This window comes from Pleurodeles waltl, chromosome 3_1, assembly GCF_031143425.1.
Source record: "Pleurodeles waltl isolate 20211129_DDA chromosome 3_1, aPleWal1.hap1.20221129, whole genome shotgun sequence".
In the NCBI taxonomy this organism is placed as follows: domain Eukaryota; kingdom Metazoa; phylum Chordata; class Amphibia; order Caudata; family Salamandridae; genus Pleurodeles; species Pleurodeles waltl.
In genome coordinates, this window is record NC_090440.1 from 1,722,631,702 (window position 1) to 1,722,658,256 (window position 26,555).

Sequence of the window (26,555 nt, forward strand, 5' to 3'; positions counted from 1 at the left end):
GGTGTGGGGGCACTCTGGAGTGCTCTGAGTGGCCAGTGCCAGCAGGTGACGTCAGAGACCCCTCCTGATAGGTCCTTACCTGATAAGGTAGCAAATCACCCTCTCAGGGCTATTTAGGGTCTGTCCTGTGGGTTCTCTTCAGATTCTACTTGCAAGTTTCCAGCAGGAGTCCTCTGCAACTACTACTTCATCCTATGACCTTGGATCAACTGCAGCCTGCTCCAGGAACCGCTGTAACAGCAACAAAGTATCCACAAAGGATACTTTTCTTCTGCAACTTCAGCTCCAGCCAGCAACTGCAACAGTTTCCACGGTGTGCACGCTCTTCATCCTGCACCAGAAGGACTGAAGAAATCTCCCGTGGAGTGAAGGAGTCACTCCCCTGCTCCCGCGGGCACCTTTTAAGTTGATGGCCTGTACTCCTGGACTCCTCCTAGCGTGCTCCTAGTAACACAGAGGGTGGCCCCATCGACACAGACTGTCCTGAGGTCCTGCTGATGCAATTTGGAGGAGGTAAGAACAATCCTTCAATGAGAATGACCATAGCCGTGTGCACCGCGTCTTCTTTACCTCCTGAGGCCTCTGTGCACTATTTGCAAAATTCCTTCGTGCACAGCCTGGCCCAGGTCCCCAGCACTCTATCCTGCGACGCTCAGCTTGCTGAATTGACCTCCGGCGGTGTGGGACCCTTCTTTGTAGTGCTGCACCAACTGTGTTTTGCACTTCCTTTGTCCCTGTGTCCTGGGACTCCTGTGGGTGCTGTCTGGCATCCTGAGGGCTCTCGAAAGTGATGAGAGCCCCCTCTTCCTCCTCACACCGAGTTGAGGCCCACAGGTCCCTCCTGGGTCCAGCCAGTGCCATTTTGATGCAAAACGCAACTTTTTCGTAACTAAGGCTTGTTGGCGACTTCCAACACGAAATCACGTCTGCATCCATCTTCACATTGTGGGACATCCTTTGCATCACGCAGGAACACGCTGGCATCTTCCTAGGGTGCATTCCAACCGGGGATTCTTCTTTTGCACCATCTTCTGGGTTGGCAGGGGCTCCTATCCTTCCTGGAACTTCTTTCGACTTCTGAACTTGGTCCCCTTCTTTTGCAGGTCTCCAGGTCCAGGAATCCAGCAGTTATTGTTTGCAGACTTGGTTGGGTACTGCAATAATCCATATCACGAGGTGTAGTGTGTCCTAAGGAAACTTGCAGTACTTTACTCCAGCTTTTCTGGGCTCTGGGTGGGTAATTTACTTACCTTTACTGTATTCTTACTCTCCCAGCGGTTCTGCACACACTACACTTGTCTAGGGGTGGATTTGTGGTTCATGCTCCACTTTCTTAGTATATGGTTTGTGTTGCCCCTAGACTTATTTTCTCCCATTGCATTCTATGGCATTTCCTATTGTTTGCACTATCCTATGTCTAATTACTTCCCTTATTTTGGTGTCTAGTGTATATATTTTGTATAATACTTACCTCCAGAAGGAGTATTGTCTCTAAGATATTTTTGGTACTGTGTCACCCAAATAAACTACCTTTATTTTTGGTAATACTGAGTATTGTCTTTACTTGTGTATAAGTACTGCGTAACTATAAGTGATATTGCATGAGTTTTGCAAGTCTCCTAGTTCAGCCTAAGCTGCTCTGCTATAGCTACCTCTATTATCCTAAGCTGCTAGAACACTACTACTTCACTAATAAGGGATTACTGGACCTGGTATAAGGTGTAAGTACCCAAGGTACCCACTACAAACCAGGCCAGCCTCCTCCTGGTTTCTCTTATACCCAAGCTTTAGATGTGTTTTTTGAGGGTCAGACTAGCTGGCATTCTATTGTCCTAGGGAGTAAAAAGGACAAATAAGGGCGTATTTGTGGAACCTGATATGCTCACCACTTTATGCTGGACTTCAGCTTAGTTAGAGTGAGTGTCTGAGCCTGTCTTTACCCATTATCTGTTCGCTGATATCCTAGAAGCTGTTCCTAGTGGTCTAAGAGTTCTAGAAGAAATCTGACATCCTAGGAAGATTGATTTTGACCCTGGGAGGACTAAACTAGGTGCAGAGGCTACCTGAGAAAAATCTGGATCTCAAAGGGCAAAATATCCTTGATTGTTCTGCTTGCAGGGTTTTGTTGCATAGCTTTGGTGTTACCTGGCTGAGAAGGTATCCAATATTTGGACCTTTGTCTGACTACAGCACCCAGTCCTAATGTCCTGTTCGTTTGTAACGAAGAGCAGGCAAGGGCATCAAGGTTACTACAGCAAAAAGAGGACATTTGTTGCTACAGTTTTCAGGTTTGTGCTGCGCTGAGATTTTTGCAGCAAAACCCAAGGCTTTGTTGGGAAATCCAGTTTGACATACATGAGCTCTCTGAACCCTCCTCTGCCACTGTGTCCTGCCTTGCCCCGCTGAAGAATTGTGAGCTCTAGAAAATAAATATCATATACAATGCCAGATGAAAAAAGTGCCCATGTGAGCCAAGCAGTGAAGTGACATTCCAAGTTGGTATATTCAGAGTTTTTTGGTGCCAAAACTAAAAGTAGTAGCGTGGTCCTTTCTTGCCCCCATTCGAGAATGTTGACATCTTTCTGAAAGACTAAGTCTGAAGGTAAAACTGTTTGCTGGATTTGACTACTAGGTTTACCTAATCCAGTTAGTCAGCAGTTAGTCTGAAAAGTAAATTAGGATTTGGTCATTCTCATACCATAAAGTATCTTTGGGCTTTTTGACATTTACTTTGGCTAGTCTCCTGAACCCCCATTATGGATTTCCAGTCTGGTATTTATTGTAATATATTGCTCTTCTGTCTACTTAAGTTATTTTGAACTTTAATTTTGATTTCTAGGCTTTCACGTTGTTTTTGGTTAGTTTAAATACTGTATCTTGTTTTTCTCTGGAAAAATCCTATTGTGTGAGTCATAGCTACTCTGGGTAAATCTAAGATTTCTGACTGAAACCTGCTCTGTGCTACTTAGAAGCAATGTTACTTAACTTTGTGGAAACTCTTTCCTTGCTCTCCAGCATAATTTATAATCCATATTGTCTCAGTCTGCCACTTTGCACTGCTCTGTCGTTGGGCAAATGAGCTGCATTTCCAAAGTGACTATTTTTAAAAATGTTGCCAGAGGTCTTCTGTGGTCAACACAGCAGAGGTGATCACAATTCTTCCTTTCTTGGCCAGCAGCTGTTGATTTGCAAATGATAACACTTTTTAGGTGTTTTTCTTATGTTTTGTCTTAGATTCTTTTCCTCATATCTTGAGGTGGCAGTGTCAAGATCTATCCCCCCAGTATGAAAAAGTGAACCTAAAGAGTCTTTATTACACTGTCTATACACTCTAGACTCTTGCGTGGGGACACAGGACATTGCATTTTTAACATTGGTTTAGGATGTTGTACCTTGATGCTTTTTTAGATCAAAGCCTACTTGACAGCTTCTGTCTAGTTTGCTGAAGACGTCTTGATGACATTCGGAAAGCTTCCCTGGCAATGCATTCTGCCCATTGCTTACCATTCCTTCTGAGGCGCATAACCTGTTTGCAGGGTCCCTTCTGTTCTTCCATGGTGCTCCTTTCTGCAAATATGTCTTTAAATCTTGTTCTTATCTGGCACATTTTCTGTGCATTCAGAGACAGAGGTCACATGTCGGACTTGTCTTCAGGGGGGAGAGCTCCATTTACTTTTTGTTCTCTGACTTCAAAGTAAGGATTTATATGACAATCATGCTGGGTACTTGGGATGTGCTGGAGAAGGCTATATGGTGTTATTTTTTTCAGGCACACAACAAAATTGAAATGTCTGTAAATGAACTATGCAGATATTTTAGAATATGTCTGAATGAGGGAAGTAAAAATTAAGCACATTTTTGGTAATTCTGAAGTGTGGAGGAAACAAACGTTTTAATACAATCAAATCAAATCAATACAGTAGTGATAGCATTTTACCACATTATCGTTTGTGCTCTATTCTTTTATCAGATAAACTGTATGTCTGTGCAAATGTAATAGTAATTTCATTTGAAAATGTATTTTTTGTAATTGCAGTGTTCTATCACACCATGCATGCTCGACTTTACGGCACTCCACTCTACTCAGTACTACTCCACCCCACTCTGCACCACTCCACTGGGTACTGCAGCACTCCACTCTATGCCACTTAATACTACTTTGAAACAATCTACATTATGCCACTGCACTCTACTCCACTCCACTCTATGCCACTACAATCTACAGTGTCCCACTCTACCCCACTCTCATCTACACCACTGCACTCTATACCACTCTACTTCAACCACTGCACTCTGCGCCAGTGTACACTACACCACTTTACTAAAAAACAATACACTCTACGTTACTGTACACTACGCCACTCTACACCATTGCACTCTACATCACTGCAATCTATGGCATTCTACTCTACTGAGCACCACTCTACTCTGTGCCACTCAACGCCACTAAATTCTGCTAGTACATACCCCTGCACTCTATTCTGCACCACTCCACTCTGCACCTCTCCACTCGACTTCACTATACTGTGAAACAATTGATTTTATGCCACTCCACTCTGTGCCACACCATTCAGCCCACACTGCAATCTACAATGCACCACTTCATTCTATGAACCTGTACTCTACCCCAGTCTAATCTGCACCACTGCACTCTACACTAATCTACTCTAACCATGGTGCTCTACGCCACATCACTCTACGACACTTTAGTCAAAATCAATACATTTTACTCCAACGCACACTACACCAATCTACACTGCACTCACCACCCCTATACTGTGCTCTTAAACACTCTACTCTAACGCACTGCATTCTATGCCACTGTACTCTACACAACTGCACTCTACATCACTTCACTCTATGGCACACTGTTGCACTCTGTCACTCTACTCTGTGCCACTTCACTCTACACAACACCACTCCACTCTAAAACACTCTACTTTGCAACACTGCACTCTCGGCCACTGCACTTCATTCTACACTAGTCATTGCCACTCTACACTAATCTATGCCAACAGACTGTATGCCACTACACTCTAGGCCATTTGACTCTATGCTACTGTATTCTACACCAATGTACTGTAGGGTAATAAATTCTAAGCCACTATAATGTACTGTGCACCACTGCATCCTATGACACTTCACTCTGTGCGGCTCTACTCTATGCCACCCTACACCACTGCACTCTATGCCAGCCTACTCCACCTTGTGCCACTCTACTCTTCACCACCCTGCAACCCCACTGTTCTCTACTCCAGGGCACTCTACATCACTTTACTCAAAACGAATGCACTATATGTCACTGCAACCTATGCCAACCTGCTCTACACCACTATACTCTGCAGCACTCTACTCCACCCTGATCTACACCATTGCACTCTATTTCACTGTGTTCTACTGTGCACCAATCTCACATGCTACTCTACACCACTGCATTCTAAGACACTCCACTCCACACTGCACCACTCCACTCAACTCTATTCTGCGCCGCTCCACTTTGTCAATGCACTTTACACTACTTTACCCAAAACCAATGCACTCTATGCCAATATACTCAACGCCACTACACTTAACTCTGCAACACTTAACTCTAGGTTACTGCATTCTAGGCCACTCTATGCTACACCATTACATTCTACATGACTCTATTCTAATCTGTACACTCTATTGTACACCTCTGTACTCCACTCTACAACACTGTACTCTTCACAAATACTCTTGATGCCTGTGTACATCACTGCACTCTGACAGTCTACCCTGCAACAGTGCACTCTATATCACTGCAGTCTGCACTGATGCACTCTTCTCCACTACACTCTACACCAGTGCACTATACACCAATCCACTCTACACCATTCTAATCCACTCTGCATCACTGCACTCTGCGCACTCTACTCTTTGCCACTGCACTCTATGCTGCTCTACCCTACACAACTGCACTCTACCCTGCACCGCTTCACACCACGTCACTGCTCTGAAACAATCTACTCTACTCTACACCACTCTGCTCTACACCACTCCACACTACACCACTGCTGTCTATGCCTCTCCACTCTACGTCGCTCTTCTCAGCACTACTCTAGCCACTGCATTTTATGCCACTTTACCAATGCACTCTGTGCCAGTCTCTGCACCACTGCACTGTGCGCCACTATTCTGTACTCTGCAACACTCTATTAACTGCTCTATACGCCACTGTACTCCACTCTATAAAACTTCATTCTACGACACTCCACTATACTGTACGCTCACACTTTACACCGCTAAACTCTGCCCCTTCCAGTGTATGGCTCCCTCCACTCTGACACTCAACTCTGTGCCACTCTACTCCACCTTACGACATTCCACTCTACTACACTACACCACTCCACTCTACTACACTACACTCATTTCCACTCTTCCTCCGTGCCACTCCACATTACTTTACTCCACTCTGTGCCACTCCACTCCACTCTGATACTGTACTCCACTCAGTGCCCTTCCACTCTACAGCACTCCACTCCCTTCATAACACCCAACCACACTCTATTCGACTCCACTCTGCACTACCCCACGACATTCCACTTCACTCAACTCTATTCTACACCACTCTGCAATACTCTACACCACTCTTCTTTATGCCTCTAACTTTTAGCCATGCTGAACAGTATTAATGCTGGTGCATAACATGGCTAAAACACATTGGCAGAGCTAATAGCTCTTGCATAGGCGAGACCTATTGCCTTTGCTAGTGCTTGTTTTTTTTCTCCTAAAATACATATTGAAGTTTTCCTTAGATCAGTGCATTCTATTGAAGTCCTACAGCTGCTGAACGAAAGAGATCTCCCTCATAACTTTTGAAGCCAGGCCTAGTTATGGCTTTGGGATTATTGTTCACATAATCAGACTCTGACAAGTAGAGCAGCATTGTATTTTGTGAAAATAACACACTTGAGGTGGGATTTTACTCTGTTCTCGAAAAGACTCATATCTAAAGTTTGCTCAGTGATAGTAGTAGTGCATACCAAAACCGTGATACTACCACCTGGATATTGTTTTCACTCAACAGTTCCTTTTGGATGAGGGGCTGGGGGCACAAGCCTAATCTATATGCACTTGCCAAATCTACACGCACACATTTTATAACCTTTTTAAGGACATATAGAGTATTTTTCCCTTGCCAGTGTTGTGGTTAATCATGATTTATGGATTTAAAAAATTGCTCTACTTCCATGAATGTGATTTGTGCATCTGCTAGGAGGCAATCAAGATGACTCAATGTGCAAAAACGGTCAGTTAAAATTAAACAGGCCACTGGCCCAGGGTTATGGTTTGGAGTGTTTTGTAAACAACCATTCACTTATTTTGGATGCCCCTTTTAACAAAGTATTGCAGTAATCAGTCCTAGAGCCCGTTATACATCGTAAGACATGGCACTATATTTTTCTATTCCATAGAGGGACAGATCTTAGCCAATACCCCAATACAAATCCCATCATTAGGCATTAGCCCTTCCAAAGATTAATGTTGATCAAAACCAAATCCTAATGCATGTACAATCATTTAAGAACTGTGCTTGTCAGTTGCCTGCCAGACACTTACAGGTATCAGCTGTGTCCCTGAGGAAATAAATAACCTTTGTTAGAGCCTATTTATTAATTAAAATAATTCTTATTCATGTGTGCTTAAGTTAGCATAACACAAGCCTTGAGTTGACACAACTTGCCCTCGGACTGCCTGCACAGACATGCACTTTTGCAATTCTGAAAAGAAATGCTGTTTTACCGTCACGTTTAAAGTCCTCCTGGAGTTCTTTTACATTAACAGAAAAAGAGTCGAAATAGAATTAATTTTGTGATGCAGCTTCTCCTACTGTATCTAACTTGCGCTTTGAAGGAAGCCATGCCAGAGATGTTCTCATGATATTGCAATAATCGAGGCTTGGGCTTCCTACATCTACAGCTGTTTGTCCATTCAGTTAAAAAGGTTTATTGTTTAACTGTGCGCAGTGTCATTTCCCCTTTTATGTGGTGTTAAGGTTTACTACTTATTAATTTTTCGGTTGCCTCCTGTGTAGCCTGTTTTATGTAACATAATTTCTGCACTGAAGATTGGCTTATGTAATGCAACTTGCTGCTTCACACCATGCTGAGGGCAGTTTTTTTATACGTCTCTGAACCTATACAAAGTGCTTTTTCTGGGATGCATGCCAGAGCTTTTTGCCTGTTCTCTAGAGGTAAACTTCTTATCGCATCTCTTGCTGACTTTGTGCTTAGATATTTTATACACTTTTTCTTGTTTTCATAGTGAGTTGTCACTATGTCAGATTGTCACTTGACCTTGTACTTAGCCTTTTCCGCCTGATCCAGGAGTTATATTGGTGCTGATTTAAATCAACTATCTTTTTTCCTTAGTATAATGATTCCTTCATTTTGAATTGAAATTTTGCCTTGCAAAGGTTTTCTTTTTTCACTTTGAGCCTTACTAACTAGTCTTTTCTAAAACTTCCAGATGACATGCTTCCCAAACTTTTTTGACCCACAACTCAGTTTTTAGAATGGCAAATGTTTGTGACCTGCGTAGCTTTAATGGACATGCGGCGGGTAAATTTTGTACACCTGTCACCATGGCTGCCTCTCCCCTCGACTTGAATCAGGCAACAGTCCTGGCCCTTTTGGGTGACCTCACCTAGCATATGGAATTACCGATGTTAGACCTGGTATCATTGACATGGTCTTCCCTAACTTTTTGCCTCTACTTCCCAGGTTGTTTCTGTGTGCTGGACTCTGTTTTTGCTGTTTTGTTTGCTCTGGACACTTTACCACTGCTGACCAGTGCTAAAGTATAAGTGTTCCCTGTATAAATTATATGTGTATATTGGCTTATCCATGATTGCCATATTTGATTTACTAGTAAATCTCTAGTAAAGTGCACTTGAAGTGCCCAGGGCCTGTAAATCAAATGCTACTAGTAGGCCTGTAGCATTGGTTGTGCCACCCACATTAGTCGCCCTGTAAACATGGCTCAGACCAACCACTGCAGTATCTTTGAGTGCAGTTTTAAACTGCCAATTCGACTTGGCAAGTGTACCCACTTGCCAGGCCTAAACCTTCCCTTTTCGTACATGTAAGGCACCCCTAAGGTAGGCCTTCCCTAGCCCCATGGGCAGGGTGCAGTGTATGTTAAAGGTGGGACATGTACCTATGTGTTTTACTTGTACTGACAGTGAAATACTGCCAAATTCTGTTTTCACTGTTGCAAGGCCTATCTCTCTCATAGGTTAACACAGGGGTTGCCTTTAAATATGATTGAAGCGCAGATTACCTTTGGGAGCAGATAGGAATGAAGTTTGGGGTCTCTAAACTCACAATTTAAAAATACATCTTTTAGTGAAGTTGGTTTTTAGATTGTGTGTTTGAAAATGCCATTTTCAGAAAGTAGGCAGTTTCTTGCTTAAAGCATTCTGTGACTCTGCTTGTTTGTGGATTCCCTGTCTGGGTCAGTTTGACAGTTGGTCGGTTTGCACCTCTCCTCTAGATAGTGACACAAAGGGAGCTGGGGTTTAGCCTGCATATCCTTATGGACCATCTGTGTTGAGGGGAGGAGTGATCACTTACACCTGAAAGGGCTGTGCCTGCCCTCACACAATGCAGTCTCCAACCCCCTGGTGTCTGTCTTGGGCCTGGCCTGGGCAAGGCAGGATCTTAAAACAACAGAGACTTCTCTTTGAAGTAGGCCTACTTCAAAGGCAGAAAGGGGTATAAGAAGAGCACCCAAAATCTCTGAAAATCAGATTCCTTCTGGAACCAAGAGGAACCTCTGCCAAGGAGAAGAGCTGGACAAGCAGGAGGAGGCGTACTGCCCCTTTGCCTGTGACTGTGCTTTGCTGAGTTGGCCTGCAGTAGCTGCTTCTGCCTGAGAGAGGACAAAGACTCACTTTTGTGTGACTTCCAACTTGTGAAGAATCTCCAAGGGCTTGAACTGAGCTTGCCTCCTGTTGTTGAAGTCTCGGGGACATGAAAGACTTCTCTCTTCCAGCACCTGGACTTTCTACTGAGTCCTGCCCTGCCAAGTGGTGCCCTAATCTGTCTCTGGGCCCTGGTAAGGCGAAGCTGGTGGAAAAGGACAGAAATCCACGCAAAGACCGCCGTGCGGAGAAACTTTCGACACACCACCCGCCTCGCGGTGGATAAACAATGCTTCGCCGGCCTTGCGGCTGAAATCGCTCCACCTGCATTGCGGCTGGAAGATCGACGCAACGTGGCTGGAGAAACGACGTGCAGCACCCACAGCGGCTGCTGTTAATGACGCAAGCCCCCCACGCAGTGCGGTTTCCTGAGACTGTGCGACCGGATTTCAATGCAACATCGCTGGGCGCGGACAATCATCGCAATGCCTGCCGTGACCTGACGTGCCCGTCTGGATCGATGCATCGCTGTCTTGCGGGAGAGAAGAACCGACGCACGCCGACCCGACCTGAGTAGGAACGACGCACGTTCTTGCTTGTGGGTGAGAAATCGATGCATCGCTGGCCTTTTTCAGCGCACACTCATCCATGCAGCTTTATTTTGACACTACTCAGGTGCTTTCTGTAACTACAGCATTTTCACTGTTTTCTGAGGATTAAGACTATTAATCTTTGAAAATTCATATCTTGACTTGTGTGTGTTGGATTTTTTTCGTTTTCGTGTTATTTTGTTTAAATAAATATTATCTATTTTATTAAACCTGTATTGGGTAATTTTGTAGTGTTTTTACTGAGTTACTGTGTGTGTTGGTACAAGTACTTTACACATTGCTTCTGAACTTAAGCCTGCCCGCTCATGCCAAGCTGCCAATGGGGTAAGCGGGGTTAACCAAGGATGATTCTCCTTTTACCCTGACTAGAGTGAGGGTCCTTGCTTGAACAGGGGGTAACCTGACTGCAAACCAAAGACCCCATTTCTAACAACTGACCTCCCTCTTTACACTGATGATGGTCAAGTGGGCATATCAGTAGTGTTCACGGCGGCCCCCTCTGGCATATGATGTCGCCAACTTCGCGTCACACACAGGCAACTGCCTGATTGGCATGGCAGTAATCTTCACGAGGGCTCTCTCTGCCATACGGGGTCACCACCTTAACTACACTCATGGGCTACAGCCCGATCAACATTGGAGGAATCTTCACAGCTGCCTCCCCTCTGGCATGGGGGGTTGCTGTAAGCTTCACTCTAGTGACACAAGTAAAAAGGCCTGTTCATTTCTACTGATCACTACACAGTATGCTGCTACCAATATACTCCTGTTACGCAATTCCTGGAAAAGGCAGTGGCCTTTCAACATTATTAGGGTAGCACTGTGGGCACCTCTGCTGGTCTAACAAGACGGCAGTCTTTGAGACAGGCCTATTTCATGGCGCACACTCATGATCCGTGTTGGCCCATGACAACAAAAATCAGCGTCAGGGATCTAGGCATCATGGCAGCTGGGTCACTCCGGGCATGGGTACAGGTCTGTCACCATAAGAGGGGATTTTCATTGTTGACTGGGTGGGTCACTGATTTTTTTTTTTTTTTTTTTTCCTCATTCAGTTGTGCACATTTTAGACTTTGACTCCTGGTCCTCTGTGGACCACCTTTGGGATGATCTTGATTTTTGTTTGTCTAACAGTGCCCTAAAGGGAGCTGTATCTTCTAAGATATGTCAAGTGTCCTTATACTAATCAGTTACCGCATCTATGGATTACATCAGAAATGCATTGACCAATCATTTTGAGCACTTGTTGTGCTAGTCATAGTTGTAGGATTTGTAGCAGCAAGTGGCAGATATGTGATCTGGATGATTAAGCTAGCTGATTAATTTGTTGTCTCACATATTAGATAACAGCATATTGGGCTATGCTAAGGAATTATCATAAGATTAAAGAGTCACAGAGAGCGCATATAACCTCAACTGTAGCTCAAGCGGGGAACTCTACAAAGCATTTCTACAAAGCGCTAAATAATTTTCTGAAATCACACGCATGCGCAATCGCCATCCTGGCCTCCGAAAAACTCTGCAACTCCCTAACGAATTTCTTAGAAGAGAAAATTAACATCATGTACAAGAGCTTTCTACCTAGCACAGTGCATCCAGAGAATGGAATTTGACCAGAATCAACCGCATCATGTTGCTATTGCTAGCGTGGGTGACTGCAATCTCTGCTCCACAAAGCACTTGTTGAAGATGCTAGCCCTTGTAAAATCAGGCTCTTCCAGCGATCCGTGCCCACCCAGGATTGTGACCAGTTTAGTCTATCATCTGGCACCTTCCATAATGATGTTGTTTAATCTTTCTCTAGGTTCTGCAAACGTAGCAACTGACTGGAAGTGCGCACAAGTATCTCCGCTTCTTAAAAAGCCCTCTCTAAATCCCAAAGTCTTATCGAATTACAGACCGATCTCGTTGTTACCCTTGCTTGCAAAAGCCCTCGAAAACTTTATTAGCAAGGCTAATGTCCTTTCTAGAACCACACAAGATTTTAGACTCGTCAATATCGGGTTTTAGAGCACTACATAGCATGGAGATTGCTCTGTTGGCAGACGCAGATAAAATCCGCCTCTCTTTCGAGGCAGGAACTCCAGTCATGCTAGATAACTGGATCAATCTGCAGCTTTTGACAGGATCTCCCAATCTTTTCTAATCCTTAGACTACATGAAGCAGGTATCTACGCCAGTGCGCTACATTGGCATAGGGACTTCCTTGACAATTGCACACAAAACGTTTGTCATATTCCTTTTAAATCAACAAAGATGGACGTCAACAAACGGGTCTCTCAGGGCTAGTGCCTGAGCCCAGCCTTATTTAATGTTTAAGTAGCACATCTGACACAGACTGTGAGAGCATGCACTGTGGAGCTCATGTCATATGCAGTTGACACACAACCCCTCATTTCCTTCGGTCCGAATCCTGACAAAGTGAAACCCTAGTTTAGCACTGTAGGACAGAAATAGCCAACTGGATGGCTAATAATCGCCTCCAACACAACAGTGCAAAAACTGAGCTTTGCTATTCGACAAAGCCCAAGAGCGATGGTCTCCAGACTGACGCCCACCCGATCTTGGCCCAGCCCTCTCCCCTAAACAAGTAGTGAAAAATCTAAGAGTAAAGAGCGAGCACACACTGTCCATGAGAGACCAGGTCCACTCCACATGCAGCATGTGTTCTGCCACAATGAGGCTCCTAAAGAAAACTTTTCCTTGTCTTCCTTCCACCGCTAGGAAAACCGTTGTACAGGCTCTGATAGCCAGTCACAGGGATACGGGAACGCTTTACTGGTAGCCGCAAAGGACACCTTGCTGACCGAACTACAAGATGTGCAGAATACAGCTGCACGGTTAATCTGCATCCCTCCTGCACGACTCCCTTCTACCCCCATATTGAAAAAAATGCATCGGCTGCCTATCAGAAAACATATAGGCTTCAAGCTGAGCTGCCTGACACAAAGGCATTTTACAGATCCCTACCTGTCCTTCTTCGCTCAAGACTCGGACACTGCCAGCCTCCTAGGCAGCTAAGGTCTTCTGATAAAGCTCTTCTGCACACCCCTCGCACCCACACGGCCAGATTCGGTGGCAGGTCCTTTTCATCCTTGTTCCCCTATAATTGGAACAAACTGCCTGTTCATATTCATACCTACCTCAATTACTGGAACTTAAAAAAGTTGTTAGAACCATTTTTTTTTTATTGAACGCACCTACCCTTGCCTGTAATGCAAGCGCCGAGATACTCCTTCGGGAGAGAGTTGATCTCTATATCTAGAACAATAAATACAATATATATATGTATACTGCTGCAAAGCACTCGTCGCATCCACACGTCGTTTCGGGCGCCGGTTGCAGGCACAGCACCTGTGTATAAATCGTTTTGCTGTGGCCAATCCCTGGCTTCAGTCGGAATAGTTCTAATGGCTTCTGGAAGTACAGACACGTTACCCCCCTCATTAGCCCAAACTTTAAAATTGGCCACAATGAAAATTACCTGTTAATACCTAGGAGATTACTATGCAAAACTGAGACTATCCCCTCAGATTAAAAGCCCACAATCTGTTCATGAGATTGTCTGTAATGAAACCACAACCCTGGTTGGTTTAGGTCCTGTGGTAAACCTGCACGCTGCCACACCTCTGGAGCTATCTTTGGCATCCTTAATTTGTTGTTTGATTGACTCTTTTTGACTGCAAGCAGAAAAATGCCTGTTAGGCCCTTGTCCTTGTTGACATGATGAATATGGTATTGATTTGGCAGTATGAAAACGTTTCTGTGGTAACCAGAATATTCTATTAATATTATCTACTTACGGAGAGCCAGAATCCGTCTGGCTTAGGAGCGACGATGGTGATCTTCACTACCCACACGCTTGAATCTACACCACAACTGATAAGGAATTTTAAATGTGAAAATTACTCAAAACAATAGGCCAACTTGTTAAAACTCCTAAATACCCTGTGCGATCACCTACAGTACCCTCATTATGTCGCAGCTGCTTACCTGTGTGTACGTCTCTTTAGTCTATCGTAGACAGATTAGAGTCATATCACAGGTACTCTGGGCTCACCAAGTGTGTATTTCTTCACTCAAACCTGGTCTTTCAGCGCCCCTATGGGCGGGGAGTTAGATTGGCCAACACTAAGAAATTTCATTAATGAAGGAATTGCTGACTTTCCCGATTGTTTGGGTGGGAAGACTTTGAGGGTAACATCAATGGTTTTCACAACAGATAGTCCTCTCTGACATATTTGCTTAACTCTGCTAACACATGATGAAGAAACATACAAGTTCTACTACGAGCTCTGCCCTCAGCACAGGAGCACTGTTGTTACAAAGCCTTTAAAAAAATGGTCTCCTCTACCAAACTGAGTATCCCTAACCTCCTTGAACTCAGACCATACCTGTAAACCAAGAAGACATATGAGATTGTCTCCAACTAACCACCCTTCCTGGTTCGACTTCAATCCTCAGATCCCTCCACAGAGTGAATATCGGCCTATCGGTGCTGCTCGCTTAATGGGACCCTGTGTAGTCTAGCTTTAGAAGAGTAAGGGGCAAACAGATGGTAGTAAGCGTTCATGCTTTTCTCATCATTATTTGGGATTGGTTTATCTGTGATGATGCCTCCACCTGTCTTGACAAAAAGATGCTGGCAGTTTGTTTAGTTTAATAAAGAGACATCGTTTCTTCATTTGTGTGCATGAATGAAGGCTTTGCACAACATTCTCCCTAATGTGTGCCTTTTCTTTTCACAACAGTGATGGCATGCTGGAGGAGCCTGTGTGCCTGGGTGGATGTGAGCATGTTTTCTGCAGGTAAGTACTGCTCCATAGTATGATCCATTTCTTTGTAAAATTAGTTGAAGGGACCATGGATAGTCTAAAGGTGAAGTTTTCTTTGTGACCAGGTACTAGCTCTCATGTTTTATTGACAGAATCGTTGTCCCAGAGGCTACAGTGTAAAAGTCTGAGTCAGGAAGTAGCTGGATTTTGATTTAGGAAGTTTTGAGAACAAGACTTACTGATTCGGAGTATGGGAGAAGAGATTCAGCTTCAGCGATTAGAGCAAGGAAAGCATTCTCAGATTCGATGTAATGGGCTTTGCACAGGTTCAGGTTCTGTGAGAGTTAGGAAGCACACTCAACTTTGTTTCTTGAACACTGAGTAGTGAACAAGCTCAGGGGGTTTGATCAGTGAAATACAAACCATCCCTGGATTTAGTCACCGTTGGTTGGTGAGCCCTCCTTGATTCTTTGAGGTGCTGGAGGGCAACTGGCTTGGTTTTTTGTTAGCAGCAGGAGTTGAAATAGACAATCATTTGTGAACAGTGTGAGGTGAACCGCTTTGGGTTGAGTAAGCTGTTGAAAAGATTTACAGTTCCATAATCTACAGTAGTTTGTTTTTGGTATTGTTATTTGGCATTCACATAGTGTGAATTGGCTATGACTTTTATGTGCTTTTGGCAGCAAATGGATGACTTTCAAAACAATTGAGCTTTCCATCTTTGACGAGAGTATGAATAGAGGAGATGTACTGGCCGTAAAGAGAAGCAATTTGCTTATGTTAGGTGAATGTTACAGATCAGGTGGGCTGTGTTTTACACAAAAACCAAGAGAGCTTTATCACAGTAGTTTATGCATCTCGGTCACCTAATGCATCATAACATGGAAGTAGAACATTGTAGTTGTTACTTCTTAGTAGATTTTATTAGGCAGGTTTAGCATGCCCTTCATTATTCCTAATGAGTTTTAGTTGTGATTTGGTACAGATTGCATGAAAGGGAGGTTGCATGTATGTAGTTTAGCAAGCGTGAACAGGAATGTACCTAATGTAAAATGCTTGATCACATACTTTTATCCACAGGACCTTTTGGCTGACGTAGCTAGAATTGGCAGACAGCACTGTGCACTCTAAGTAGACTATAATACCAACTATTCTGATAAAGCCTTCTAGCTGCACAGTTCTCACCCTTCTTTTGAATAGTTCCCAGGTGTCAGGCTAGGTTTGGAAACCTTTCAGCAGTACCTCTGCTTGCCAGTAGGTGGCGCCATGTGGCTTCACACTGATGCCATTTACCTCCAGAAATGACGTATGGAGCCTTTGTAAGCACCACTTATGCGTGTTAACATCTGTCCTTTTCTTTTCCTGCCACCAGGGTTGGATCCGGAGTAACCTCTTGTTTCTTTCAGACCCTTACCTCCATTAAGACATTGTTTACAGTGTGCAAGAGACACGTCACCTCCCACAACTATAGGTTTTAAGCTCTGTAAGGGCTTTTGCAAACAAATGTGTGACCTATCCTCACCAACTGTGCCGGTGGTGCCTGAGTTCGGGCTATGACTCTAAGGCCTGCAGTGACTGCATGTCCGAAGGCCATACAAGACCGTGAGGTGAAACTCTACATTGCCAAGCATCGGAAGTCTCTGCATCGAGACCAGTCCCAGGGGAATGTTCAGTCCAGGTTCTGTTCAAGATCCAGAATCGACTGAGTCGTTCTAGGGGTCAGTCTTCCTCTTGATCTAAATCTTCGGATGTAAAAACAAAACAAAAAAAAACAAGAAATGTAACCAAGATTCCCCCCCCCCCTTCCCACCACCTACACTGTCCTGAGAGGGCGTGTGGGCTGCACCAAACACCTTAATCTTGCTCCTAAAGTCATTTAGCTTCTGAGCAAATCCTTCAACTTGTTCCTGCACAGCCCAGGTTTCCAAGTCCACCTGCCATGCCTAAGCAGAACAAAGAATTCCGCAACACCATGCTCTGACTCTTTGGATCCTTGCCGACTCCCTATGGCGCACTTGTGGGACCTTGGTGCCAGCTGGACTGTCCTAGTCCATCCGAGAGCTGCTTCTGGCTCGACTTTTGACTCCATCTCCAGCGGTCCACGCCGGTTCCTGGTGCATCGATGCCCACTACGGAAGTTGAGGCTTCAATTGTTCTCTTTGATGTCAAATTGGCGCCCGTTCAATATTGATCAAACTTTCGTCTGACTGCCAATGAGGCTTCATTTCTTTCACTTCGGTTTGCCTCCACAATGACAATGGCACACCCTGTATTTGCTATTCAGTACTGATTCAGTTACAATTACGATGCAGGTGATGAGATTCATCATTCTTATGATGACCAGCAGGAGGCTAATGGCCTTGGCACCTCCCCAGATTCCAGGCTCCATTCACCCCCTGGCCTTGCCACTGAGGAGAGTGCTTCCTAAGCCATAGCTATGCATAGGGCAACTGAAGTTCTGGACCTCCAGCTCCCCACCTTGGGGATCTAGACCGATGTAGAAACTGAAATTTTTCAGCAAGACCGGACAACTACTAAGCTTCTCTTGTCTTTTAACAAGGATTTTGTGAACACCTTTATGGGGGAATGAGCCATATATTGCCCTGGCACCCTAGTCAACCATCTGCCCTGGGCAACCCACCATTTTTATCTCCGCAACCCTCACCTAAAAGCTTGGTGGTACATAAGCGTGCAAGAAAACCAATCCCCCCACCGTTCAAGTTACTCTCACTGATAGTTGAAACCAGTAGAAACTTTTGGGAAGAGAGTCTTTTCATCCATGAGCTTGGTGCTCCAGTCTGGGAATGCCGGCTGCCTGTTTGGGTACTAGTCTCACTCCAATTGGGACTTGGTGGCTCTAGTTCTCTTTGATGAGCTCCAACTGGTCCTCGCCCAGGCCATACAGGTTGGTTGTGACACGGCCAAGTTCACTATTCGTTCTGACATGAACACCACTGATTGTATTGAGCAGGCAATTGTCTCCATTCCCCGCCACACTTGGCTGCAGTCTGCTGGTTTTTCAGGCATTGTCCAATTGTCCCTCATGGACATGCCATTTGACTGGACTCTCCTGTCAAGCGGTTCATTTGGAGCAGGGCTATGGCGTTCTTCCTGGGCTGATCTGCCCCACCTCGCTAGCCACATCAGCCCTAGCATCTTTTTGTGTTTTCTGCAGAAGTGTCCCATACAGTCAGCCAATCCAACCCCAGCATGTTTCCAATGAGTTTTGCTGTTGCGGCCATGGTGCCCACCGCTCATGCTTTGACGGTCAATGGGGACCCCCTCAGCCAACTACCGCCCCAGCAGCCCCACCTCCCAAGCTCTTTTTGCATTCCCTTAGAGGAGCACAGCCATCGTGTTTGAGGCAGTATGTGATCATTTTTTCCATGTTAGTAGTCCATAACATCCAACAGGGGGATCCTGCAAATTGTTTGGAAGGGGTGTGGCCTACCCTTCTTTCCAAACTGGAGCACCTTCGATTGTCTGCCCAACGACAGATGGAGGACCGTCTTTCCATTCTGCAGAAGAAATTGTAAACATTTGCTCAAGGGGGCTATTAAAGGGGTGCCTGCACCAGAAGAAAACAAAGTTGCTATTCACACTACTTTGTGGTGCCCAGGAAGGATGGAGGTCTTCAGCCTATTTTAGACCTGCGTCCTCTCAAAGCCTACCTCCAAAAAGGAAAATCAGAATGCTCTCACTGGGCCAGGTCTTGTCTGCCCTCCACCTTGGAAACTGGATGGCAGCATTGGACCTTTGGGATGCTTGGCACAACTAGTGGTTTGCAGTTGAACAGGAGCATTTTGGGTTTTCTGTGCTTCCCTTTGATCAGTCTCCCCCTTAATTTGACAACTGGCTATTGTGAGTGGACTGGCCCCAGGCAGTCCTCAACCACCTCCATACTACGGCAAACCTCCTGTTTTCTTTGGAATTCACTATCAAAGTGCCGGTCACACCTGATTCTTTCTCAAACACTCCTCTTCTTTATCAGACCCATTCTGCAAATTCATTTTTTTTTTTTTTTGCCTTTCTACCAGGAAAGAGAGTCCAGGACATTCAGGCCATGATACTGATCTTTCAGCCTCAGTCCTGGATTGCAGTGAGACTGCTGGGACTGATGGCCTCCTGCATCCTGTTGGTCGAGCATGCCAAGTGGCATAATCGAGCTTTGCAAATGGCCTGAAGACCAATGAGACCAACATCAAGTGGATCTCTCCAACTATGTTTACTTTAGAGGATACTTCAAAAGATTTGAAGTGGTGGTTACTGGACCGCAATTAAGTGACCACCCAGAGCTGACAATGGTGACCAATGCATCGCTTCTTGGTTGGGGTGGCAATCTAGGAGAAGTGAAGATCAGAGTGCTGTCATCTCTGGCAGAGTCCTTGACTCCATAGCAACTATCTAGAGCTTAGGGCCATCTACTTGGCATCAAAGCCAACAATCCATCTATCAAGGAGAGGATGGTAAATGTGCTGACGGGCAACACCACTGCAATGTAGTACTGCAACAACCAGGGTGGGGTGGGGTCTTTGACCCTGTGCCAGACCTCACTCCACCTTTGTAAATGGCTGGACCATCAACAAATCTTCCTGGTGGTGAACCTGTTGGATCATGAGTGGCATTTACATCTGGCGGTGGGGCAATGTCTCTACCATGAATGGGAATAACATTGATTTGATCTGTTCTTCACCACCAAGAATGTGGGATGTCAGCAATTCTGAGCATTGGAGTTTCCAAGGTGCCCCTGGTTCAGAGATTCATTCCGCCTTCAGTGGAATTTGGAACTCCTGTGTATTCCTACCGATACCACTCCTGCCCCAAATTTTCAAGTAGATCAGGATTGATTGGGCCTAAGTCATCCTAGTGGCCCTTATGAGGAAATTGTGTGTATCATATGGTGTGGTTGTGCGACTTCACCATGTAATACACTCACCAACCACATTAGGGCCAGTAGGTTCCGTTTGTCAAACCTTTAGCTCAGCCTTGGGTAGCTGTGGTTCTGAGCAGCAAGGCTTACACAAAAGAACACTTTTAAAGAATCTAAACAGTATCAAACAATTGAAGAAGAAATCAACAAGACACTCAAGAAAACCGACACAAATGTATAAAAACACACTGTGCTTTTAGTATTTTTAGACACCAAAACGAAAAGGATCCACCAAAGGGTTCTGGAGATTTTACAAGGTATAGCAAATCAAACCATTTCGCTCAACCGTGAACAAGCCCTGGTAAACTCAATGAACTTGAAACTTGGAAACTTTTTCACCCAAAAGTTGGGCTAGGTGTAGTGTGGTCACTTAGAGTCATGTTCAGCCACCAACTCCAGTATTGAACCAGTCTGGGGACCCGCAAGATCCTCAGAAACCGTTATCTCAGTAGGTGAAGCAGTCTCCAGTTTTAATTCAGTCCTTTTTCCCCCGCCCGTACCGTTGTAGTTCTTAGTGTGTTCAGAGTCTTAAATGTGTTTCGGGGGACTGTACATAACTCATTCTGTAAATGACAAAGGCATCTTGACAGAAAGATCATCTTTGTGACTGCGATGCAGCCAGCCAGGGAGAGCGAAACAGTTGTCTAGAAGTCTATGGATTCATGTAAGCCTTGCAGGATCCTGCCTATGTTGAGGTCATGTTGTTGTACCGTCTTGTCTTTGTTTACCCGCAGTATGGTACTATTTCCAAACATAGCTAGGTTGTCAAACAAAGCCAGCAAGTAGTTCTGAGAGTCTTTGCTATAAGAGAATGTCATCACCATATCAGGACACTGCTGCACATCCCCCATCTTGTATCCCAAATGTTCATAGACCCTGCGCAGAGTTATTGCCAGGAGTTCCATTATACGTGCGAATAAGATTGGCTGCAAAGGGTGCTCCTGATGGATTCCATTTTCGATAGGCAAGGCAGTTGACACTATTTCTCCCAGTCGCACTTGGGCTGTGGGTGCTGTATATAAGTGGCACACCCAACCTATAAATTCTGGTCTAAAGCCCATCCACTTCAATACCCCGAACATATAATCCCAGCTAACTGTATCAGATGTTTTCTCTATGGCTAGTGCCACCAATGCTCCCAATGCCTCCATATTATGTGTCTTGTGTATGACATGGTTAATTCTCCTAACATTCATGAACCTACTCCTCTGTGGTATAAATCCGCACTGGTCTATTTTTACGAGTGTGCCCACAACCTGCTTCAGGCTGATGGCCAATACCTTTGCCAGGAGTTTAATATCTGTGTTACTCCTAGAGAGAGGCTGGTATGAACCAGACATTGCGGAGTATCTACCCGGTTTCAGAATCATGACTGACAGCCTCCCTCATAGACTTTGGTAGGGCACCTAGGTTTTTCACCTCTGGGTAGACTTCCAGAAGCTCATCAGCCAGAAGGGTCCCATATGACTGATAGAGTTCAGACGGTAAGCCGTCCAATCCCCGAGACCTATACAGCGGAAGCTCCTTTAGGGCCTCAGGTATTTCCTCTTGTGCAGTGTCTGCCTCTAACATTTCTAAGTGGTCTCTATCTAATTTCGGGAGGTGTACTGAGTCCAGGAAATTCTCCTTATCAACATCATTTTGTAGCAGGGGACTTGTGTATACCTGCTCAAGGTGTCTGTGTTGCTCAAGTAATATACCAGTTTGGTTGGAAATCATGGCTGCCTCAGATGTTCACAGCATCTGATTCTTGGTATGTAGGCATTCCCTATTCAGCAGCCAGGCTAATATTCTACCGGATTTATCTTCCTCTCTATGTAGTCTTTCAATGTGAGAGTGTCTAGAGTGTCACACTTGTCTACAAGTGTTAGCTGGGCTCACACAGACTGCACCTCAGCAGTCGGGTCAGTTGCTACTCTAGTCTGAATGTGAGTCACCTCCTTTTCTTGGATCAGGGTTGTCAGCCCTCAACCAATGTCCTATAAAATAGTTTTTTACTAACACCCCCCCCCCCCCAATACTCTTTAAAATGCCTCCCACTCATTGCCCTTCGTTGTTGTGGAGCCCCAGTTCAGATTACAGTATCCATCTATGACGCTTTGAAATTCAATGCAAAAGAATCTGTTTTGCAGTCCCTCCGTGTGGAGCCCCCAAGGTGGACCGGCAGCCCTGTGCATGCCATAGCATAATCTGTAATAAGATGTGCATAATCAAAGAGGAATCAATAATGATATTCTGCAGTATCTATCTTGTCTGCAGTGTCCTCCATCACAAACATGTTGTTCAGCCTCTGTCGGTTTTCTTTAAAATGCCAAACTTTATAAATCTGAACCGCTGTCCAAGAAATTTACATCATAACCCAGCACGTTCCGGAAGTGATCACAAATCTTTTTCCAGCAACCTGACAGACACTGAGAAGCAAATGGAAGCTTGCCTCGCTCGAATATTAAGTCATTGCAGAACCGATTCAGAAAGTCTTTTGAGTATGCAGACCTCTTTCACACAGATAGAAACTGCTAATTTCTAAGCTTCTCTCAGTTGGTACTGTCCGCAAGGAAGACTTGAGGAAGTGATTTCGATTTCCTAGTCAGTAACACTATTTATTCTACCCATTATTTCTGATTCCTTGACTAGAAACCAGGCCGAGAAGAACTACATTTATAATAATATGTCTGCTAGCTCCAGAATGGGTCACATAATTCACGCACAAGGACCTTCTGGATAAGTAAAACAGCAGTATGTCCGATTCTATATGCACCAGAAATTACTGATGAGGGAAACGGTGAGGGCGCTCTTTCCCAGCTCAGAATTACATTTGCTGTAAAGAAAGGAGATTACCTCTGGTACCTGTTGTGCTGTATCAAATACTTAATAATTTGTGGCAACCACCAGTATGTGGGTTGAAATATCCTTTTCTGATGGTGCTCTTCGCAGTAATGTCCCAGTTTCAATTGCAGGCAAATGGATCGGCTTTGATTTCTGAAACAATTATGAAACGTTTCGCAAATGGCTGCTTGTGTATCACTCACCGCACTGCTCAAAATGGATCCAAAGTGTGGATTGTAGAGTTCCCTCTAAACGTGTGTGACCCTTTTACACCCATTCACAATGGTGCCTCTAATATTGTTTCATGCAATATACTCTCATAGCCATCGCTTTTCCAAAGTGTTTAGCTATCTTATACATTTGTTCAGTTAATATTTTTTGTAAAGGCCTACACTAGTTTTAAAAGCTCTTTCTAGTTCTAAGTGTCTTCAGGGACACCAGAAAAATGTACCACACTATTCCTTAGACAGGTCAGAGTTCATCCCTTCTGAAGAAAGTAGAAAGGCCTGGGTGTCACTAGATAGATTTTATTTTGCCTCATGCCAAAGTGGACACGTGGATACTATAGCAAGTGATGCTCACTCTGCATGTGTAATTGGGAAAAACGTTTCCCTTCTTGCAGAGGCACAACCAAATAATATTGGCGTTTTTGGTACATGTTGGACACTGTACTCCATCACTCTGAAATGAAGCCTGGATAGCCAGATCAAAAGAGAGCCCAGAGATGGTAGATAATTCTGAAAAAGCTTTTTCAAATAGGTTGAAACCCGATCTTACCCTCATTGATTTGTATATGGATTGCAATTCTAATTCAGAGCAGATGAATCCATAAAGGGTTAAGTGCTGGAAAAAAGAAAGGTATCTTCTTGCCAGCTTAGATTCATGCACAACCTGCCCTCTATCTCTCACAGTGTGAGAAACGGTTAAGGTGGGAATGCTGTTTTACAGAATTTCAGAATGGCTTTTGGGGCAGACCGTAAAGCGTATTCGCCATGTTGCCTAAGACAGTAGGCATCAAAAAAGAGTTTGTTAGGTAAAAGTGCCAAAGATCACTAACATTTTGCTGTGCCTCTCCTGAAACTGCTGCGGTTACTAGGACAATGAGTGTACTCTACTGAGATACTCCCTTACTATTAGAGAATAATTACTCTTGCCACTAACTTCCGTTGTCCGGGTCGCAAAACCCGTCGCCCTTTTGCGATAAAGGTCTTTATTTTCTTAAGTAATATTTCTTTGTGAGACCTATTCTAATCACATACTGTCTGCAACCGTGCTCTTTTTTCTTGACCTCATCTAGCTTTGCATTGGGAATCGGGTCCTACTTATGCTCCTTTCGTCCTGATGACAACCCGTCATTCCAGCTACTATGACCATGCGCAATGAAATGTTACACAACTGACAGAAGATTAATTCTTGGATTGCTTAAATTGATCTAGCGCTGGGTCTTTCATGATTTTGTAACACTTTGCTTTTATCCAATTGGTTTATTGTCAGAATATTCACTGTCATCAACTGCATTGAGCACTTTTCTCTTATATTCTTACAAGTGATTGTTTAAATGTGCAAAATAATTTCTAAAATGTTTGTGTGTGTATTTATTTATATGTATGATTAATTACATAAAGTCACTATTTGTTTTCTTTTTAAATGTTAATAATACTCTGAGTAATATTGGTAATGCTTCTGCACTCACACTAATTATTTCATGTATCATACTAAGTGATTACCTAGTGGGGCATTGTTGACCCCCAATTTCAGATATTCGCCTTCAAAAGGCGGCATAATTTGCTCACAAGCTGCATTATATCTCCTCAAATGCTTGCATGTGCATGCCTGTAATTAGGTGTTAACACTTTTTTGTTTCTGGGAATCCTAACGATTCTTTGGCTTTCTTTGAGGAAAAAGAAAGGAGATTCTCATTCCACGTGTCAACCGTTGGCTATTTTGAAAGTTCTGTGTAGGAAGTGGCTTTGTTTGTACCATATCAAAATGAGGTATAGTGTGCACAGAGTCCAGGGGTTCCCCAGAGGCTTAACAGAGGATAAAGTATATAATACTAATACTCTCTTTGTGGTAGTGTGGTTGAGCCCTTAGGCTTATCAGAGGGTAGTGCAATGCATTTGTTGTACACACAGACAATAGAAGAAGCACAGCACTAATGACTTAACTCCAGACCAATGTTTTTTATATAGCAAAAATATATTTTCTTAATTTAGCTTTAGAACCACAAGATTCAAGTTGCAGGTAAGTACTTCAATAGATTTGTATTTCACACACGTATTAACAGTACTTTGTATGAAATCAGTAAGTTATCTAAATCTTGAAATACTGGCAAAAATCTGTTTAAAAAAAGGACACTGCAATTTTCAGAAACAGTTCCTGGGGGGAAGAAAAGTTAGGTTGTTTTACAGTTAAGAACAACACTTACAGTTTCAGTCTCCAGGTTTTAGGAAATCCACTGTTTGGGGTTCAAGTTTACCACAAAAACCCACCACCAGCAACATGGGGCCGGCCAGGTGCAGAGGTCAAAGATGAGCAATTTTAATTTGGGCTCCTATGGGAGACAGTGGGTACTCGGAATCAGGCCTGCTTGCAGGTAAGTACACGCGGCTCGGAGGGCAGACCAGAGGGGATTTAAGGAGCACTGGAGGGGCCACAAGTAGCCACCAATCACACATCCTCAGCACCACAGGGGCAGCCAGGTGCAAACAGGACGTCACGTTTCCAATACTGGTCTATGAGGAGACCCCACGTGTCACTCAGAGGCTGCAGGGGAGGTCCGGGGGTAGGGGTGTCTTTAGGCATCAGATATCTTCGTCCGGAGCTTCACGGTCAGGGGGGTCCTCAGAATTCCCCCTGCAGGCGGCGTCGTGGAGGGGTGGAGAGGTCAACCCAGGGTGGGCACTTGCTTGCAGTCGCCTGGGGACCCTCTCTTGCTGGGTGGACCACCTGGATATAGGCCATGGGTGTCTGTGCACAGGGGTCAGGACTCACGCACCTGGAGTTAGATGGGAGTCCTTGGTTGTTGGTTTTTCTTAGACAGAGCCGCTGTCCTCTGGAGTTCTTGGTCCTTTTGGGTGCAGGGCAGTCCTCTGGAATTGGGCAGAGATCACTGGTCCTTTGCAGGTGCTTTGAAGCAGGAGACAGGCAGGTAGGATTGGGACCAAAGCAGTTGTTGTCTTCCTTTTTCTCTGCTGGGGGTTTCAGCTAAGCAGTCCTTCTTGTCAGGTTTCCACAATCTGGTGAGCTGGATTCAGGGAGGCTCTTAAATCCTAGATTTAGGGGCGTTTTAGGGGTCAGAGGGCAGTAGCCAGTGGCTACTGTCCCTGTGGGTGGCAACACCCTCCTTGTGCCCACTCCTTTTGGGGAAGGGGGCACAAACCTAATCCTGTTGGTCTCTGTGCTCCAAACCAAGATGGGGAATTCTGCAGGGAGTGGGTCACCTCAGCCCTGGACACCTTAACGGTGGTCCTGGCTGGGGTGGTCATTCCTCCCTGTTTTCCCTAATTTTCCCACCGGACTTGCAG

At 44.6% G+C, this 26,555-nt stretch overlaps 1 protein-coding gene across 1 annotated transcript in view; it reads left to right on the forward strand.

The window, feature by feature from the left end:
* Positions 1–26,555, forward strand: part of BARD1 (BRCA1 associated RING domain 1) — a 454,311-nt gene that overhangs the window by 24,077 nt on the left and 403,679 nt on the right. Inside the window, exon 2 of the mRNA XM_069225636.1 lies at positions 15,249–15,305. Within this exon, the coding sequence (XP_069081737.1) occupies positions 15,249–15,305 (57 nt within the window). The remainder of the gene's footprint in view (positions 1–15,248; positions 15,306–26,555) is intronic.